The 20,731-nt window shown below is 34.1% G+C and overlaps 1 protein-coding gene across 1 annotated transcript in view; it reads left to right on the top strand.

The window, feature by feature from the left end:
* EPHA6 (EPH receptor A6) overlaps positions 1-20,731 on the top strand; it is a 1,252,883-nt gene that overhangs the window by 1,095,464 nt on the left and 136,688 nt on the right. Inside the window, 1 exon segment of the mRNA XM_027835345.1 lies at positions 6,804-7,013. Within this exon segment, the coding sequence (XP_027691146.1) occupies positions 6,804-7,013 (210 nt within the window).

Below are 20,731 nucleotides of genomic sequence, written 5' to 3'. Positions count from 1 at the left end.
GGCATATGAATTTATTTATAAGCACGCATTAGCAAGTGGTACAGACTAGTATTTATTCCCTGGGCATAATCCCAGAATCCTGGCATTGACCCAAGGGTCCCTGAAGCCACCATAAAATACAGACTTATAAGCAGGCAAAAGCAGATGCTAGGAAACAACCAGCCAGAGAGAGAGCCAGATTATCGCAATGCTTTTGTGATTTGACAGCCAACTTCAATATGTGATGTGATGCACTCTTTGGTTTATTTCCAGCTCTGTTGCTTTGGAATATACCAGTCATTATTATGTATAGCTTTCAAACCCAGCTTTGTAATCAAGACACTCCTCATCTGACAGTTAGAGGTTAAACTCTTACAGAAGGACTCTGACTCCACTTCGAGGCCGAGGAGAGAGAAAGGATAGAAGAAAGAAGGCAAATAGAATTCTAAGCCAGAGAGCTGCAAGATGGATTGTGTAAACATGCCATTGGCACTCACTCTTTCTCTGCTGAATTTGCTTTCCTGGGAAGAAGCCATATGTCAAAAAAAATTTTTTTTTCATAATGTCCTTCTGATTAATCTTCAGTAAAATGGTCTAAGATATTAAATCTCAGAGTTCTCACATTTTTCCTTCTCCCCTCATAAACAATTCAATTCAATTTGAATTAATATTTATTGAATACTGATGCTGTACATGAGATTATATTTACCAGGCTATGACAGTTACATTAAACAAATAAAAAATAGAATAAACCTGTCTCCTATCCCTCCAAATGGGCTCACAGCCTGGTTTGCACAATTGGTAGAGTAAAATCAGATAATCTATAGTTATAAGATCTAAATGTGGACTGATATCCTCAATAGCCAAATTAGAGAAGACTTCACTGAGATCCTAAATAGGCTCTATACCGGAAAGTTTGGAACTCTTGTTGGTGGGAAAAAAAAGAGTAGTAGTTTCATTTGTGGAAAAAACTGAATCATCTTATTCTTTATAAACAAACATAATACTACTGACATATTGTCCATACAGGACAAGTTACCATGTCCTCACTTGCTTGATGAGCAAAGAAATCATATCCTAGACCTCAAAAGTCTGTTAGGACCTCTCTTAACAAGTCAAGTCTTTTACTATACCCGTACTTGCTATCCCTCTAGCTGAGGCACTAGGGCAAAACCAGGTATAGCTCTTTTCAAGAGCCCCACTTGCCCTGCCCACCCAGCCAATTAAAAGATACTGAATCAGTGGAACCTATAAGATCATAAGGTCATCTATTCTAGAAATGTCTAACATTGCCTCATCTAGCCAAATGTGACCAGAACCAGATTAAAATGCAATTGGGAAATATTTTTTTAAATAAATGAAAATGCAGTAAAACATAGATAATGTTAATATATGGTTTTCTAAGTCAAGATATAACCTGCAGAGATCCTTAAGTAAAGTTTAATATAAGTGTGACAACACTCATCTAGCCCAATCCCTTTCATTTTGTATATGAGGAAACCAAGACCCAGAGAAGTGAAGTCAAACAGATACACATTAGCAGAGCCAAGATTCAAATAGAGATCCTCTGACCCCAAATCCAGTGTTCTTCCCATTGTCCCATACTGATTCCCCCAAAGGAAGTTCCCAGAGGTTTGTGGAGCCAGCTCAAACTGGCCTGCTAAGAGCCCCATTATTAAACTTTCACTGAGCATTTATGCCTCAGAAATTGGCAATCACTACAATTCAGAGTTTTATTTACTGTTTTGTTGATTTTCTAGAGTTAGAGTGTTAATAGGGCAGCTAACATGGTGCCACGCATGGAATCACAAAGACCTGAGTTCACATACAGCCTCTGACACTTAGTAGCTGTGTGACACTGGGCAAGTCACTTAATAACCCTATTTGCCTCAATTTCCTCATCTGTAAAATGAACTGGAGAAAGAAAAAGCAAACCACTCCAGTGTATTTGCCAAGAAAACCCCAAATGGAGGTCACAAAGCCTCTTGAAACAACTAAACAACAGCAAAAAGGAAGTGTTAATAATGTAAATTAAATTTAAAAGTATTTGCATATATTCTCCCTCCCCAGTTTGGTTGAACATTTACCAGGAGAGCCTTGTATTGCCCTATAAATTGTTTGACCTCAACAAGAGTGCAGTGGAAGGCTCAGGGAATTTGAGGTCTGATGATTGGAAGCTAATTTGAGTTGTGAAATGATCCAACTATTTTGGAGAGCAATTTGGAACTATGGCCAAAGGGCTATACAAATGTGCATACCCTTTGACCCAGCAATAGCACTTCTAGGGCTGTAGTCCAAAGAGATCATGCAAATGGGAAAAGGACCTACATGTACAAAAATATTTATACCAGCTCTTTCTGTGGTGGCAAAGAATTTGAAATTGAGAGTATTTCCATCAATTGGGGAATGGCTGAACAAGTAGTGGCATATGAATGTAATGGAATACTATTGTGCTATAAGAAATGATGAACAGGCTGACTTCAGAAAAACCTGGAAAGACTTATATGGTCTGATGCTGAGTGAAGTGAGCAGAACCAGGAGAACTTTGTACACAGTAACAGCCACGTTGTACAAATTACTACCATTGATAGACTTAACCCTTCTCAGCAATACAAGGATCAAAGACATCTCCAAAGGCCTCATGATAGAAAATGCTATCCACATCCAAAGAAAGAACTATGGAATTTGAATGCAGATCAAAGCATACTATTTGCTATTTTTTTTCTTCGGTTGTGTTTTGTTTCCTCTTTCTGGTGGTTCTTCCTATTAGTTCTAATTCTTACTTACAACATCACTGATATGAAAATATGTTTAATAGGAATGTATATGTATAGCCTATGTCAAATTGTGTGACGTCTTGGGGAAGAGGTGGGGAGGAGGTCTCTAATGGAGTACTCCAGGTATCCTTGCACAGAGTGCCCTTGGGATCTTTGCATGTTCTTGTGCTTTTTAACATGGCATTCTTTTTATCCAAGGTTTGGGTAAAGAGCTAGATATTATACTTATCAAATTCAAAGGTAACACAAAGTTACAAGAAATATTTAATACTTTGGAGAAGTGTTACTACACTTCTACAACTACAACTACAAAAAAAATTCTCAACATACCAGATTGTTAGACTAAATCTAAATAGATGAAATTTAATAGGGATAAATGTAAGGTTTTCACATGGAACCAAAATCAACTTCATACATACAAGATGAGGAAGACAAGGCTAGATAGCACTTCATATCGAAAAGATACGAGACTTTTTTTCCAATATGAGTGAACAATAGAAGGCAGCTAAATAAAAAAAGATAGCATGATCTTAGACCACATTAAGTGTCCAAAATGAGGGTGATGACAGTGTTTTGGCTGATCAGACCATCTAAAGAACTCAGTACTGAGCACCATTGTATAAGAAGAATGCTGGAAAGTACCCAGAGGAAGATAATCAGAAAGGCAAAGAGTGGAGAGAAAAAAATATATATCATATATTTTTTCATATATATGTGTTTTTCACATATATTTTTTCATATATATTTTAATATATCATTTATTTCATCTATTTTGTCATTGTCATATATATATATATATATTATATATATATATATGAAGGAAGGGCTGTCAAATAGAAGAATCAATAACCACAAGAATTTATCAAGCACCTACTAAGTTCCAGGCATTGTGCTAACCTCTGAGGATACAAAGAAAGGTAATAAATGGTCCCTGTTCTCTAAAATCTTACAGTATGATGGGAGAGGCAACATGCCAACAACTATGTACTAACAAGATACACAGAGGCTAAATTTCAGATTGTCTCCAGGCACTAAGAGGACCAGGAAAGACTTCTTGCAGAAGGTAAGACATTAGCTGAGGCTTGAAGGAAGCTAAGGAAGACAGGAAGCAGAAGTGAGGAGGGAGATTAGATTGACTTGTTGTTGTTGTTAGATTGTACTAGTCGCTCCCAGAGGGAAAGCTATTCCCTTCCCATCTTGCCTCCACACCTTTGCTTACCATTCCCTATGCCTGGAATGCTTTCTTCATCAACCCCATCTCCATTTAATGAAATGTTAACCGTTTTCCAAGGCCATCTCACGTACTTACACATCCACAAAGTTTATTCCCTAATTTCTATTCCCAAACTACCCACTCACTCCAGTGGGCATGATCTTCAATTATCCTGAAATATTCTTTATGTTGTTCACCTATGTATTTCGTAGTGCCTGCATTAGCGATCATTCATTAAGCAATCATACAAAAATACCATGATACCTCCATACCTTTCTCATCCTCGGCTGCTAGATTGAAAGTGTCTTAACTAGAAAGGAATTATGCTTTGTTTATCTTTACATCCTCAATGCACAAGACCCTCCACCCAGTGGATATTTAATATTTGTTTGAATTCATAATTCTTGCTATTTTTGAATCCTGTAAAAGTTGATTGAAATTGACCAAGCAACATATTCTGCATCAGCCATGATGCAACACAACTATATTTTTAATAGGCAACAGCACTACCCCTTTACACTTATCTTAGTCCTTTCTGTCCCAAAGGAATTTATGCTTTCAATTCCATTCAAAGATTTGGGGTTTCATAATCCAGGGGCAAGTAAGAATTGTATTTTATAGAAGAGACAGATTTTTGTCTCATAGTACTTTGTCTCAGAAGATGTACTAGAAACATAAAAACCTAATAACACCAAAGTTTTCCCTCTCTGGGTTATCTTTTTTACATTAATTATACAGGAGAGATCTAAATGGATCACTTTGCCGAAAAACATCTCCCTTCTTTTAAAAGGTTATTCATTTCCCCTTGAGTTGAGAGATGTTATTATAATGACTGTAGGGAGATAACATAGTATACTGCCTAGTTTCTTTGTTCATTTACAGCAATAGCTTTATTCATTAAACTGATCAATGCATCATTGTTGCATGGAACAGACAAAGTTTATAGGACAACTGTGGAGTCAGATTCCTTTGGTAGCACAGGTACTCTTCATTTGTAATTAATCTTTGAAATCTGCTTTAGATTGCGCAGATACTGAAGTTGCTCTTTATCATGTGTCTGAGCTGCTGTAGAGCTCTCTGTTTTTAATCAGCTATTCAGTCTGAAATCATGGGTTGTAAAACCAGCAAAAAAAGTCTTAAAGGCATAAGGTTTTCTTGTGTTCCTCTCTTACCTTAAGAATACCAAACTCATAATGCATTATTTTAAATGTTTTATTAGAAACTTTATATTGACTATCAAACCTACCAAGCTTGTATAGTGACTATTTACATTTAGGGATCTGAGACGTATTTACCATCCCCATCAGAACAACAACAATAATAACCTTATGATGATTATGTAGCTATAGTCTTCCTCAATAGAATAGGGGCTGCCTCACTTTTGTTTTTGTTTTTGTATCCCTATACATCTATTACATTGCCTAGAACACAAGAGCTGTCTTAATGAATTAGCTTCAGAACATAAATCATAACATCATTTTAGTTACTCCCTCTCAGTCCTCAACCAGATATTTTGTGCGTCCAATCATTCTAATTCATGTGGTGAGAATACATTATTTGTCAGGACAAACATTGTTTATTTTTCCCAGAATTTTCATTAATGGTAATTTGCCCTGTTACAAAACCTTGTATATGTACTATGTATATGTATTAATTTGATCCTCACAATAATCCTGTGACGCAGGAAATAGAAATCCAACTATCCTCATTTTATAGATAAATGAACTAAAGCTCAGAAATGTTAAATTAACTTTCCTAGGGTTACACAAATACATGGAACCATATCTCAAACCCAAGCTGGCTGACTCCAAGTCTAGCATTCTTTCCATTACATGTAGCCTCCAAGGTATAAGAATAAGGACTAAACCTGTGATGTAATTGCCACAGAAACTCCCAATTGAATAAATGCCTTCTACCAATACCATTCAATGCCTTCTTTACAACTTATAGTCTTAGAGTGTTGCCTAGAGCACTGAGAGTTTAACTTACTTTACCAGAGTCACACAGCAAGGATGTGTTAGAAGCATGACTTAAACTTGGCTGACTCTCAGTCAACAACTCCATGCTGTTTTTCTGTTCCCTCCAAAGGAAATTTAAAAGTATATTTTCTTCTTTTGCAAGAGTATTCTATCATAAACTTTCTTTCTCTACTAATTTGTTTTATGTAACGAAGCATGTTGCTCTGTAAACTTTTAAGTCTCTTGAAGTTGACAAACTATATATCCTTTTTCAGTTTAGCTTGCCTGAGCCTGTCGCCACACAATCACACTATTACTTTTTACTTATCCTTTGTGACCTACCCTAAGTTTTTACTGGCAGTTTTTTATGTAATTTCCTTTTTGTCTTTCTGGTCTTTGTACAGTTCTGGATTTGACTGACTTGACATCCAGTTACACTTACTTTCTTTCCTACGTAATGGTATATTTGATTCAAGAGCCCATAACTATTTAAAGAGAATTAGTTCCCCAAAGAGTCTTTTTCTATTGTATTGTCATCTAAATGATATCCCCCTCACCATGACTCACCTATTAAGTGTCTTCTTGAAATTCATTTTCTTCTTTTATTGGTTTCTCTGTTATCTTTTGGGAGGATTTCTTTGGTCGTGTCCAACTAAATTTTTCTCCCCATTTTAAATGTTAAGCTATTTTCCCCCCCTTCAATAGGAATGAAATGGAGAAGAACCTTTATCCTAATGGATTCTCCTCCCCTTTCCTTTTCTTCATTGAGATATTTCTAAAAATTAATGTTCTCTTGGAAGTGTCATATAGACCATAAATGATCTTCAATACCCTAGGATCTACAAATTACTTTTAACCTATATGATTTCTTTTCAGAAACATGATGGCCACTTCACAGTTATTCAATTGGTTGGTATGCTTCGAGGGATTGCATCTGGCATGAAGTACCTTTCTGATATGGGTTATGTACATCGAGATCTTGCAGCTCGAAATATACTAGTCAACAGCAACTTAGTTTGCAAAGTATCTGATTTTGGTCTCTCTCGAGTACTAGAAGATGACCCAGAAGCTGCTTATACAACAACCGTAAGTTTCTTTCATATAATTTGCTACATTTTATACTTTTGCATATTTTGTTCTCTTTTCTTTCTAATGCTTCATAACTAGAGATGTCCATATGATCTGTTATATTCTGGTAATTCTATATTCTCTCACTGAATGTGAAAATTTCATTAAGGAGCTTCGTAATATTATTAAATTGTCAACCAAGTATCAACTTTCTTTCTTTCAACTTGTCAACCAACCAATAAACATTTATTAAATGCATACTGTGTGCCAGGCACTATGATAAATTCTAGAGATACTCAAAAAAAATGTAAAAGGCAGTCAGTGCTTGGTATAACATCTTTGGGATTCATGCTACAGAACTGCCTTGTAGATTTTTTAAAAACCTTATGTAAGTTATTTTGTATTATCTCAAAAATTAGAAGTCCCTGAATGTCACCCAAGCTAGACCCTGCCTTATTGGACTTAATATACTTGTGATTGGTACTACAGTGAGATTCTATTATGAATTAATTATTATACTATATATTAGTATTATATATTAAATTAATAAGCATTTCATCTTTATAGCAAATTTTGTGCAAAGATTTGAAAGTGCATGATAATACATGTCTAGTATAAATACAGAGCCAGACTCTCCAAAAATGGGGTAGTTTTTATAAATGATCTCTATTTTACCATCAGGGAAAGCTTAGGTACAGAAGGCTAATCTGTTGGACACCAGACTTTTGCCCTGGCATCTGTAATCTAAAGTAGTTTCCAGAGTCATTCAGGTATATTTTACTATGCCAACGAGTCCAAGTCCATTAAATTCCATTAGTCTTTTGTGTTATTTAGTTGTTGCAGATACCTGTTAATTTACAAAACAAGGTAGTGAAATATTTTCTTTTTTAATATAATCTTTGATGAATTATCACACTCATCTGCCCATCAGCTACACTGAAAAATAACTCAGCAAGGCTTGCCAAGTCAATTTGATTCTCAGCTCTCTCCACCTTACAACCAATGTTAATGAAAAAGATGCATCTCCATTTCTTTGTCAATATTTATTTCATTTCCATGAGGTTTTGTTTTTGAAAAGTTGGTATTCAATTATTAAAAGATTGAGTCAAAATACAGTATTTTAAACCTAGAATTTTGTGCCCTTAATTTATTTGTTTTAAAAAGTGCTCTATTAGATTTATCAGTGACATTTTCACTAATTTCTGTAACAAAGAGGCATAGTTCTGAAGGAAATAAATTAATCTCTCAGAGTCTGATGTATAAGATGTTGGTATCAACATATCTTTTCATTTGAATAAAAGGCTTCATAAAAACTAGATACTTCAGTATCTATAAATAAAATAATTTGTTTAAAAAATAATCAGTCTCATTTTCAAACGAAAAGAAAATCACAATGACCTTTAGGTTTCGAGGCATATGCCTTTTCACCTTTTGGTATTTGCAAATGTGCAACCAGAAAGACAACTTTGGAAGGGCTGGTAAAAATGGATAAGCTTTTTCTGTCAATCACATTATTAATAAGCCTAGAAAAATATACAAGCTGTATTTGTGAAAGATAAGACAAATTAAATTTGTTAAAAGGGAGAGAAGAGGAAATCTTTACTAAACAACATGTAACTGGCTAGCAAAATGTAAATTATTTATACAATTAATGAATTTTATCTCCTTTTTTATTTAGATGATTGATTAATTTAATTAATAAGCAAATTTGACTTCAATAGCCTAGCTAAAGCAAAAGTGTCTAAACATAGTATGATGCTTTAGATTTTCCATCTAAGTCTAGATAGATGCTAGGTAGTCTGTTCTGTTATGCAGTATATTCTCTTATATGCTACTTTAGAATCCTATAGTCTAAGTGTTGTTTTGTACTACAACAATGTTTTTATTGGTACAGCTGATAAGAGTGCTGGGGCAGGAGACAGGAAGCCTCATCTTCCTGAGTTCAAATCTGGCCTCAGACATTTACTAGTTATGTGATCCTGTGCAAGTCACTTAACCCTGCTTGCCTCAGTTTCCTCAGCTGTAAAATGAGCTGGAGCTGTAAAATGGCAAACCACTCCAGTATCTTTACCAAGAAAACCCCAAATGGGGTCACAAAGAGTCAGATACGACTGAACAACAACAACATTTTTATTAAATAATTTCATGATTTAGTGACTTTGTTTTGTTGTTTTTAATAACGTGATATAATTAAAGGAGCAAATTCAGCAACTTAATCCTTGACTTCACTGGATTTCAACTTTGTTCAAAGAGACATAGTCTGTGTTTATTTGCCAGAGAAGTAGTTCAGTCAGAAGACAAACTTGAAGCCAAGTTTACTGAAATCTAATCCAAAGACAACCTAGGATCCTTAAACCATTGTCTCATTGCTCCCATAAAACAAAACTGCATTTAAAAAACTGATTTACATGTGAATCTTCATTATATTTATCACCCCATAACATGTATTTGTTCTTTTTCCAAGGAAATTTTGATTTTGTACAAAAACCAGATATTTCACATAAAATAAGAGAGTAGGCTTATTCTCTCGAATACTTCTAGTTTTAGGAAATATCTAAGAGCTCAGTAGAGCTTCAGTAGTACTAAGGTTTTTTTTAAATACAGCAACTGGGGACCCGGAATAAAATGGGTTTTTGTTTGCTTGTTTGTTGGTTTTTCATCAAATGAGGGAAGAATCACATAACAGAAAGTCTTTTCAATATGATTAAGAATATTTGAACGAGATTGGTCGGTTAGGGCTGATTCCCAAGATACAATTATTGCTCCAAGGCCTTATTTTTGGGGAATGCTGAAAAAAGCCAATTGTGAAGTTTTCAGAGAGATTATTACTCGTTAAATTGTGAGAAGGAGGTGACTGTGACCAGAGCTATAACTAGTGTGAGGCATACAGGAAATTACCTCAAGGTCCACTATTTAGAAGAAGGTACATAGGCACCCTTGCTCCCATTCCAGCTCACTGAAAGGGAAGGGAGTGGGGAGGGAGGACCAAGGAACTTCTTACCCTGTCCTACATAGCACAAGCTTTGTCCACTGGTGCTCTTCTTCCCCCTACCCAGCTCTGACCCTATAGCAGCAGCAAAGATAAGCAAGGATAGTCACTGATGTCCAGACTTGGGGCTATAGTCAGCCCTATATAGAAGAGCAAGGAAATAGGAGAGAGCCACAGGCCCAACAGTCCACAATATGGTGCTCAACTTGTGCTAAGGGGCCTTGAAGTCAGAGATCTATCTGGTAGGGCAAAGCTCCATAGAATACCACCTGCACCTGTCTCTCATACCCAGAATGAAAGTGTTCACCCAGTATTGCTACAAAATGGTGTCACCCTTGGCTAAGTACCTTCCCTGCTCCTGACAATGGTTCCTAGTAGTCTAAAGGCTATGCCTAGGGAGCTTATATATCTGCACTAGGGAGGGATTTCTCTGACTCATTTATGGACATTTCCACTACACTTAAAAAGAAAAACTACATTTAAAATGAAAACAGAACATATCATATCTTGCATAGAAATTCAATAGTTTATTTTCTTTATTTTTCACAAGCCCTAAAGAAAAGTGACATAAAAGAAAAGGAAAATGTGTCTAAGCAGTCATATTTTTAAAGCAAAGTTCTCTAGAAGAGGTATTTGTTTTCAAATTTAAATTTCCTGGTGGATTCTTTCTCACTCCATTCTTGATTTAAAAAAAACTTTGAAATCAATGCTATTTCTTCTTCTCCAAGATGGTTTCTATTAAACAGATTTAACTAATGTGAATAGATATTTCCAGTGTGTGTATATATATGTGCAGGAGTATCTCATATATTTTGAACATATATTACAAATGAACAATGAGTATGTTTGTGTATCTTATGTCTTTTTTAAATTGTGCATATTTTTAAATTAATAGTATAAATATTTATTTCTTCCCCTACCCCTCCCTTATATATGGTATTTTTCCCTGATTACATGTAAAAATAATTTTTAGCATTCATTGGTTTTTTTTTCTTGTTTTGAGTTCCAAATTTTATCCCTCCCTCTCTCCCTTCTTCCCTCCCACAAACAGTTAATCAATCTGACTTAGGCCATATACATGCAATCATGTAAAATATTTCCATATTAGTCATTTTGTGGAAAAAAACAATAAAGGAAGGAACCAAGTAAGCTTTAGTTTGCATTCAGATGCCATCATTCTTTCTCTGGAGGAAGGCAGCATTTTTCATCATGAGTCATCATGAGGCATTGTATTGCTAAGAATAACTAAGTCATTCAGAGTTGTTCATAGTATATATTGTTGTCACTATGTACAATGTTTTCCTCATTATGCTCCCTTCATTCTGCATCAGTTCATGAAATCATCCTGTTCGTCATTTCTTATTGCACAATAGTATTCCATTACAATCATATACCACAACTTGTTCATTGCCCAATCGATGGGCATCTCCTCAATTTACAATTCTTAGCCACAACAAAAAAAGAGCTGCTATATATTTCTATACATGTAGGTCGTTTTCCATTTTTTAATCTCTTTGGATTACATACCCAGTAGTGGTATTGCTGGATCAAAGGATATGCACAATTTGACGTCCTTTGGTCAGTTCCAAATTGCTCTCCAGATTGGTCACATCAGTGTACAATTCAACCAGCAGTGCATTAGCGTTCCAGTTTTCCCACATCCCCTCCAACATTTATCATTTTCCTTTTCTGTCATATTAGTCAATCTGTGAGTTGGTACCTCAGAGTTGTTTTAATATGCATTTCTCTAATCAATGATGATTTAGAGCATTTTTTCATATGACTAATAAATGGCTTTGATTTTTTTGTCTGAAAACTACCTGTTCACACTTTTTTTTTTACCATTTATCAATTGGTCGGTGACTTGTATTCTTAAAAATTTGACTCAGTTCTTTATATATTTGAGAAATGAGGCCTTTCTCAGAGATATTTGCTATTAAAAAATAGCAATTTTCTGCTTTCTTTCTAATTTTGGTTGCATTGGTTTTCTTTGCACAAAAACTTTTTGATTTAGTATAATGAAAATTATCCATTTTTAAAGTTTTCCTGGCAGTTTTTGTCAAATAATGAGTTTTTGTTCCGAAAGCCTGTATCTTTGGATTTATCAAGCATTAAATTATTATAATCATTTACCACTAATCTAGTCCACTGGTGCACCTCTCTATTTCTTAGCCAGTACCAGAGTGTTTAGATAATTACCACTTTATAATATAGTTTGAAATCTGGTATAGCTAGGCCACCTTACTTCACACTTTTTTTTTATTGATACTCTTGATATTTGTGACCTTTTGTTCTTCTAGAAACATTTTCTCATTTTTTTCTAGCTTTATAAAATAATGTTTTGGCAGATTGCTTTTTATGGCACTGTAGATCAGTTTAGGTACAATTGTCATTTTTATTATGTTTGCTTGACCTACCCATGAGCAATTAATATTTTCCCATTGTTTAGATTTGACTTTATTTGTGTGAAAAGTGTTTTGTAATTGTATTCATGTAGTTCTTGAGCCTGTCTTTGCAAGTTGACTCTCAAGTATATTATATTGTCTACAGTTATTTTAAATGGAATTTCTTTTTCCCAATAATCTGGGCAATTTATATTTTTGTAAATATTCATCCATTTTGCTTATTGGTATATAATTGGGTAAAATAGCTCCAATAATTCCTTTAATTTCCTCTTAATTGGTGTTGAATTAACCCCTTTAATTTTTGTTACTGGTAATTTGGTTTTCTTCTTTCCTTTTGTTAATCAAATTAACCAATGGTTTATCTATTTTATTGTTGTTGTCTTTTTTCATAAAATCAGTTTCTAGTTTTATTTATTAGTTCAATGGCTTTCTTATTTTCAGTTTTATTCATCTCTCTTTTGATTTTCAGGGTTTCCAATTTGGATCCAATTTGAGGATTTTTAATTTGTTCTTTTTCTAGTTTTTTTATTGCATGCTCAATTTATTGATCTATTCTTTCTCTATTTTACTGATATAAATATTTAGAGATATAAATTTTCCCCTAAGTACTACTTTGGCTACATCCCATAAATTTTGGTATGTTGTTTCTTTGTTGTTCTCTTTAACAAAATTATTTATTGTTTCTATGATCTGTTCTTTGATCCATTTTGTGATTGATTCTTTTCCAATTAATGTTTAATCTACCTTTTCCCTGCCCTTTATTGAATGTAATTTTATTGTATTATGATATGAAAAGGATACATCTAATATTTCTGCTATTCTGTGTCCTATATATCTTGAATTGGCATTGCAAATGAACATTAAGTTTGGTCTAAAATTAAAGAGGACATGAGAACAAGCTGAATTGTCTTTGGGAACTAGCAATGTCCATTTGAAGACCACCAACTTCTCCCTGAGACAAAGGTCCATCTTTTCAATGCCAATATTTTTCTAGTGTTATTATATGGCTGAGTTATATATAGAATATTACAGTATCTGAAGAAATGAAATTAAGGATCACCCAAGAGACAATGGAGAGGTGCATGCTGAATGTGAACAGGAAGCAAGACATTACAATCATGGAATTAGGAAGAAAATTGGGGTGTAGGGCATTTTCAAGGATCAAAAAAGATGAGTTGATCATATGGCAAAAGTGACAGATTACCTATGTGCTCCACTGGCATCCTGGTGATATCAAGGAAAATTCAGGAAGAACCCTAGCACATTAGGAATACTCCCAGTGGTGTACATGTGAGAAAGCATGGACAAGAGTAGGGGGACAGAAATAGAGGGTTTATGATCTGAATTATTGGAGAGAATGCCAATACTGATGATATCATAGGTGCATTGAAGTATTGCACAACCTAGCCAAAGGGGATTGGGGTTGAGGAAGTAAGGTAGAAACCCTGAGATAACCCACCATTTCCTTCAAAAAACATATCCAACTCTCTTCATCCCAGTCACATGTCCCATGTGAAAAGTTTGTTAGTTACAACTCTGACTTTAACAGTCACTTAACAAAAAAAAAAAGCTTGCATTAGAAACGATAACCAATGCAAAAAAAAAGGGATATTCTTCCTCAATCTACACACACACACACACACACACTCACCCTTTTAGGCTGCATATTTTGTGAACAAATTGTATAAACAGTAAGATAACTTCCATAAGGCAGATCGCCATATTTATTTTAACAGAAATTCACTCATAAGAATATCTGAAGTGCATATTGAAAGTGTAGGACACAGTGTGATTTTTTGAAGGTCCTGCACTCCCTTAAGAATGGCTCTGAGTAATAAAAAAAACAAACAAACAAACAAAAAAAAAACAAAGGGGCAGCTAGGTGGCGCAGTGGATAGAGTACTTGCCCTGGAGTCAAGAGGACCCGAGTTCAAATCCACCTTCAGACATGTAACAACTCACCAGCTGTGTGACTCTGGGCAAGTCACTTAACCCCAATTGCCACATATACACACACATACACACAAAACAAGAATGGCTCTGAGTCACAAAGCTTACTATTAGAATGACCAAACAAGTATAACATAACTTCATAAATATTCTGTCTCAAAGTTATCATGAAAACTCCACAATGAACATTAGCATTTGGCAGAAATTTAGTGTGAATCTCTGTGAGCGTGATATGAATGTTTTTAGTACCATACTTGCTTATGTTTCTCATTGGAATTAATAGTTGGTGGAAAATGTCAGGCCCTTATAACATGAGCAAATCACTGTAAAAATTCTATACAGTAAAAAGCACTTTACACAAAACATAAATTAGGGATAATTATTCACCTTATAAAGGGAGGATTCTTTGCTTGTGTTAACATTCCTTTAAATATGATTCAGTAGTATTCGTTTAAATAGAAAATCCCCTTAATGTATTAAATTTAATATAACAAGTATGTATTAAGTCCCTAATATGCTCAAGACCCTATGGTAGGCTCTGGTATATAAAACCAAAAACAAAATGGCACCTGACCTGAGAAAGTTTAAATTCTGGTGGAATAATACAATAAGTATACAGATAAGTAAATACAGTTATATGAAGTAATTTCAGAAGAAACAAAGCTCTAAGAAATAAAGAGATCTGGAAATGCCTCAGGTTGAAGATAGTCCCTGAACTATGTTTTGAAGGAAACTAAGGATTCTGAAAAATGAAAGTGAAGTGAAGAGAATGTGTACTCCAAATATGGGAGAGAACTTGTAAAAAGGGCATGGAGGGAGATAGAAGGTCTGGTGATGATGATATCATGCATATAGCACTTTAAGCTTTAGAAGGCACTTTATAAATATTAATTCATTTGATCCTCACAACAATCCTGGGGAAGGGAGGGTGGGTAGATCTTATCATTATCCCTATTTTACATACAAGGAAACTGAGGCAGCCAGAGGTTAAGTGACTTGACCATGGTCACACAGCTAGCAAATATCTGAGGCCAGATTTGAGCTCAGCTCTCCTGGCTCCAGGTCCAACACTCTATCCACTGTGCCACCTGGCTGCCTCATATATGGGGAAAAGAATGGGAGGCAAGCCAATTTGAATTTCTTTTGGTGAAATAATCTGGAAAAAATGGGAAATCCAAAGAAATAACGTGAAGTAGTATTTTAAAAGTAGGTGGGACCCTCATTGTCAAAGACTTTAAATTTCACACTGACCATTTTGTAATTTTTTTTTTATCCTTTAAGCAATATGATACCGGTGAAAATTTTTGAGTTGGGTAGTGATATTATCATTTGTATCCTAGATATACCAATTTGACCTCTAAGTGGAGGATGAATTGGAGAGGGGAGGGACTGCAAGGAAACCAATTAGGAATCTAGTATTATTATATTATTAATATAATTATTAATTTTTTATATAATTAATTAATTTGTGTTAATTTTATTAATAAATCACGGCTATGTTATATAGCAATATATTATACTATGTTATGTTATTATAATATATCCTATTATATCATAGTATGTCATATTACATCTTATTATATCATATATTATATTATATTTATTATATTATATTAGATCATACAGACAAGAAGTGATAAGAGCATGAACTGGCTAGGGGTTGTGTGAATCAAGAGAATGGAACAGATTCCACCACTGAAAGTGTGCTTCAGTGTCATTTACAACTTTCCAACAACATAACTATTCATAAACTTGTCTATTGTTTTGCTATTGTTTTATTATAATTACCCTTTGCTTATCATCTGTATATGCCTATATTAGGAATGTGAAATTACTTTACCTAAAAATAATGGAAATTTCGTTCCATGTGCCTTTGAAAAACATTAGAAAGGTGCTGCATGGCATTCACATTGATGCTGAAAAATACCGCTTTCATTAACCAATATTATAAGGATTAAATAATCCTTGGGGTTTTTTTATACTGCCCTCAATGATGAATTACTCCTTTTCTTTTAAATAGAAAATCATAAATGCAATAATCAAATAGCAGCACATCAATCAGGTCTTAATCATCTTCATTTTAGCTTTTCCATTGAAAATCTTCTTTTCTTCTTTTTACTGAGTAGCAATTCTACTGAATTACTTGCTTTGTTGAAATGCAGAGCACTTGTTATTGATAGCACAAAATTTGTATAATTATAATTGAATCGACATCTTGATTCTTCTTATTTACTTTATACTCAGAGAAGCCCTTTAAACTAATCTAGATCTACAAGAGGACAACATTTGTCAGTATTTGTTCTATTCCCAGAAAAGAACAGATTGCACTCAAGGAGACAGAGTGGAATAAGCAAAACTATCAACTGAGTCCCAGTGAGGTCTACACAGAGTGGCTTAGTTGTTTTTTATATAAATTTCCAGAAATGTAGACCAAGCAATTTAAAATAAATAAGAAAGGTGAAGTTTGAAATTTTGGATTTTCCACATCATTGGATCATCCATATCATTGTTCTCCATCAGCACAAATAATTAAGAGATGAATGCAAACTGTGTTTAGCCTTATCTGGTAAAACATCTTCAAATTTTTCATATTTCCTTGTAATAGAGTATGAAGCAATAATTTAGTCAATAAATATTTATTAAACACTCACTATGGGCCAGACTCTGTGTTAAATTGCAAGGATAAAAAGAAAAACAGACCTTACCCTTAAGGAGCTTGCATTTTAATTGGGAAAACTATATAAACACATACATGTATATATACATACACATACACATACACATATATACATATGCATAAACTATATAAACATATACATATATACATAAGCATAAATATATAATGTATATGTATGTAATATAACAACATGCATAGATAGATAGAGTAGGTGAAAGTGAACCTTAGAAAAGAGAGCAGCAGAACCTAAGGAGGGATGCGGAACTTAAGTGGGAGTCTGAGAGAACACAAAGCTATCCATAATTATAAGCCCCTGGTGTATTAAGAAACAGTTGGGGTATTTTTCTGACACTAAAAATTGGTAGAAGTGATCATAGGATCATAAATGTAGAAAAGATATTAGGTGTTGTAAGGACTCTAGCCTTGGACTGGGGTGAAAGCAGAGTTTAGTCTGTGAAGAAGAGTATGTATAAGAAGTTAGTGTTGTGATTTGATTTATCAGTGTTACGTAAGAGAAAAAGGGAAAAGAAGAAAAGGAAACACTTATTAGGTGGATAGCATGTGCTAGGCACTGTGAACTTTGTAAATATTATCTCATTTGATCTTTACAACAACTCAGTGGAGAGGGAGGGTAACTTATCCCCATTTTACAGTTGAGAAAACTGAGGCAAACAAGGTAAGTGACTTGCCCAGTGTAACACAGTTAGTAAGTGTTTGAGGCCAGATATGAACTCAGGTCACTCAGGTATTCCTGAGTTCAAATGCCTGACTACAAGCTTAGCATTCTATCTATTGTGTCACCTAGCCACCTAATATGAATTCTGGGAACTGTGACAACATAAAGCTAATCAGCTTTCTTATGTCAGAATCACACAATTCTGATTATCCAGGAATCAATGCACAATGGAAAAGAGAAAGTGTGAGGTGGATGGGAGTATACAAGCAGACCTAGAATTACAGCACTGGTATGGAAATGTGTGAGAAACCTGACCCTTTTTCTTGTAAAAGAATTATGATTTAAGGATAGCTTTGCTTTAAAATAATCAATATTGTGTGTTCTATTAAACTTGAATTTATTGAATGAACCTAATTTCCCCATTTCACCTGAGTCTAATTTTGTAATATAATTGTTGTATTTAAGAAAGGATGGCAAATAGAATCATTTGAATAAAATCCTAACTAACTATGTTTCAAAATAGAGAATATTTTATTATAAATAAACATGGTTTTTCAGTAATTATTTCAAAATAGAAAAGAAGAGAACTAACATTTTTCACAGAGGGTAAAATTTCTCCCAAGGCACTGGGATTGCTCATTTGTGCTGAGAGAGTTCTGATTTGTTGAATTTCAAGGACAAAACTTTATCCTTTGAAATTCTATCACATAATCCTATTTCTATCAAATCACAGATAGTGTGGGTGTGACACTGGGTACTAAGCAATATAGAGTGAAGTGCATTCTGCTGGAAGTCTAATCTAGTTGAGAATCAGCCAAGCTATAGAATGACTGAAGTGGTTATTCAAGTTTCAGCCTAACTAAAAATCTGACAGCTGCGAGTCACAAGACAAAACTTTTTGATATAATACTACAAAATTTGGTTGCCACAGAATGCTGTGCATAACAGAATAAAAAAAGTGTGCATAAAATCCTGAATGGAATATGTTATCCAAATTTCAAAAAAGAAATAGCTATCTCTTTGTGACAAGCTTTAATAAGATACCTATATCTTTGTACGGTCTTGACACCAAGGAAAAAAGGAAGAAACATATCAGTGCTTCTTAATATGTGAAACATGAAGTTTTAATTACTTTCTAGAACAATAAAAAGATTGAGAGGGAGCATGGCACAGGTCTTGAAGTCAAGAAAGCTTGCATCCAATTGTCACCTCAGACTAGCTGATTCTAAGCAAGTTGTTTAACATCTCTGAGCTTCTGTTTTCTTATCATTAAATTGGGATAGTAATATTTGTAGCTATATCACAAGGCTATTTTGAAAATCAAAAAAGATAACATACATAAAGCACTTTACAAATCCCAAATCATGAATTCTTATTACTAGAAATGTTAATATTATTACCCTGGAAAAGTGAAAAACTGATATAGTTAAGATGTAGCTAAGTATACACACAATGGAAAGTAAGGCTTGAGTAAGGCTAGCCAGGAAGAATGAACCATAAGTTTTGGACTGAATAAGTCAAATTCATCATCAGAGAGAAGTTATGCCACATATTAAGTACAACATTATTCTCTCCAAGTAGCAATTCTCACTTAGCAGATTCTTTGATTGATGGTAATCAATCAGAATTGTTCAAGGTATAGAATAATGAAAATAAAGAAGATTCCAGAGTGATAATGAAAAAGGAGTCATCCCACCTGAGAAAAGTAAATGCAATAGTAGGAGTGAGTGGGGGGAGAGGGATTGTCAAGGCTGATTTAATAAAAGAATAGCTCCTAAAAGTTTCCTAATGACCATTGCAAAAAAAACTACAAGCTTAGAAAACAAAAGTTTCTATACCATGTGCCAAAAAGCAAAACACTAGCAATGGAGATGAAGGCATATTGATGAGGCTTTATTCTGAATGATATAAAATGTGTTTGACAAAGAAGTTTTCCCTTCTCAGAATTTATAATGTCATGGATCACAGACTGATAAATCCTAAATCTCAGTTATGGTTTTGCACATGGATTACATCCAAAAGGCATAAAAGCCAGTGCCCAAAATCATTTCAATAAATACATGTTTTCATATGGGCAACAATAGATGTTGAGAATAAAATAGAAATATATTGGTGATGTTGAGTTTTTGTATAAGAAACAGATAACCACATAGTACTACCCCAAAGCCTATCACCTCTGAAACTTATATAAAATGACTTAAGGATTATTAAATGTTTGTTTTTAACAAAACAAATAAGAAATAACTAAAGATTTTTATGATTAGGATAGAAATTCAGAAGAAGGAATAAAAACTATTAATAGTCTTATGAAAAAATATTCTAAATCACTAATCATTAGAGAAATTAAAATTAAAATAACCCTGAGGTAACACCTCAAACCCATCAGATTGGTTAGTATGACAGAAAAGGAAAATGACAAATGCTAGAGGCGATGGGGAAAAAGAGGTACACTATGAACTGGTCCAACCATTCTGGAGAACAATTTGGAACTATGCCCAAAGGGCTATAAAACTGTGTATATTCTTTGATCCAGAAGAACTGATACTAGGTCTGTATCCAAAGAGATCAAAGACAAAGGAAGAGGATCCATAGGTACAAAAATATTTATAACAGCAATTTTGTGGCAGGAAAAAATTAGAAATTAAGGGGACACCCATCAATGGAGAAGGGCTGAAAAAGTTATGGCATATGATTGTGATGGAAAACCATTGTGCTGTAAGACTTAATAAAGGGGATGGTTTCAGAAAAACTTGAGAAGACATATAGGAACTAATGCAAAGTAAGCAGAATCAGGAGAATATTGTATATAGTGATAGCAATTCTGTAACATGAATCAACTGTGAAAGAAGTATCTACTCTGGACAATACAATGATCCACAACAACTCCAAAGACTCATATGTGATGAAAAAAATTGATCTACCACTAGAGAGAAATGATGAACTCTGGATGAAAATCTGAGCATATTTTTTCACTTTATTTTTCTTGTAATTGGTTTTTTTTTTTTTGAGGGGGGTTGTTTTATTTTTTTGTTGGAGTTT

Source organism: Vombatus ursinus, unplaced genomic scaffold (assembly GCF_900497805.2).
Source record: "Vombatus ursinus unplaced genomic scaffold, bare-nosed wombat genome assembly UNPS02014814.1, whole genome shotgun sequence".
NCBI classification, from domain to species: Eukaryota; Metazoa; Chordata; class Mammalia; order Diprotodontia; family Vombatidae; genus Vombatus; species Vombatus ursinus.
The sequence above is the reverse complement of the archived record's forward strand: the minus strand, read 5'-3'. Positions and strand labels throughout refer to the sequence as shown.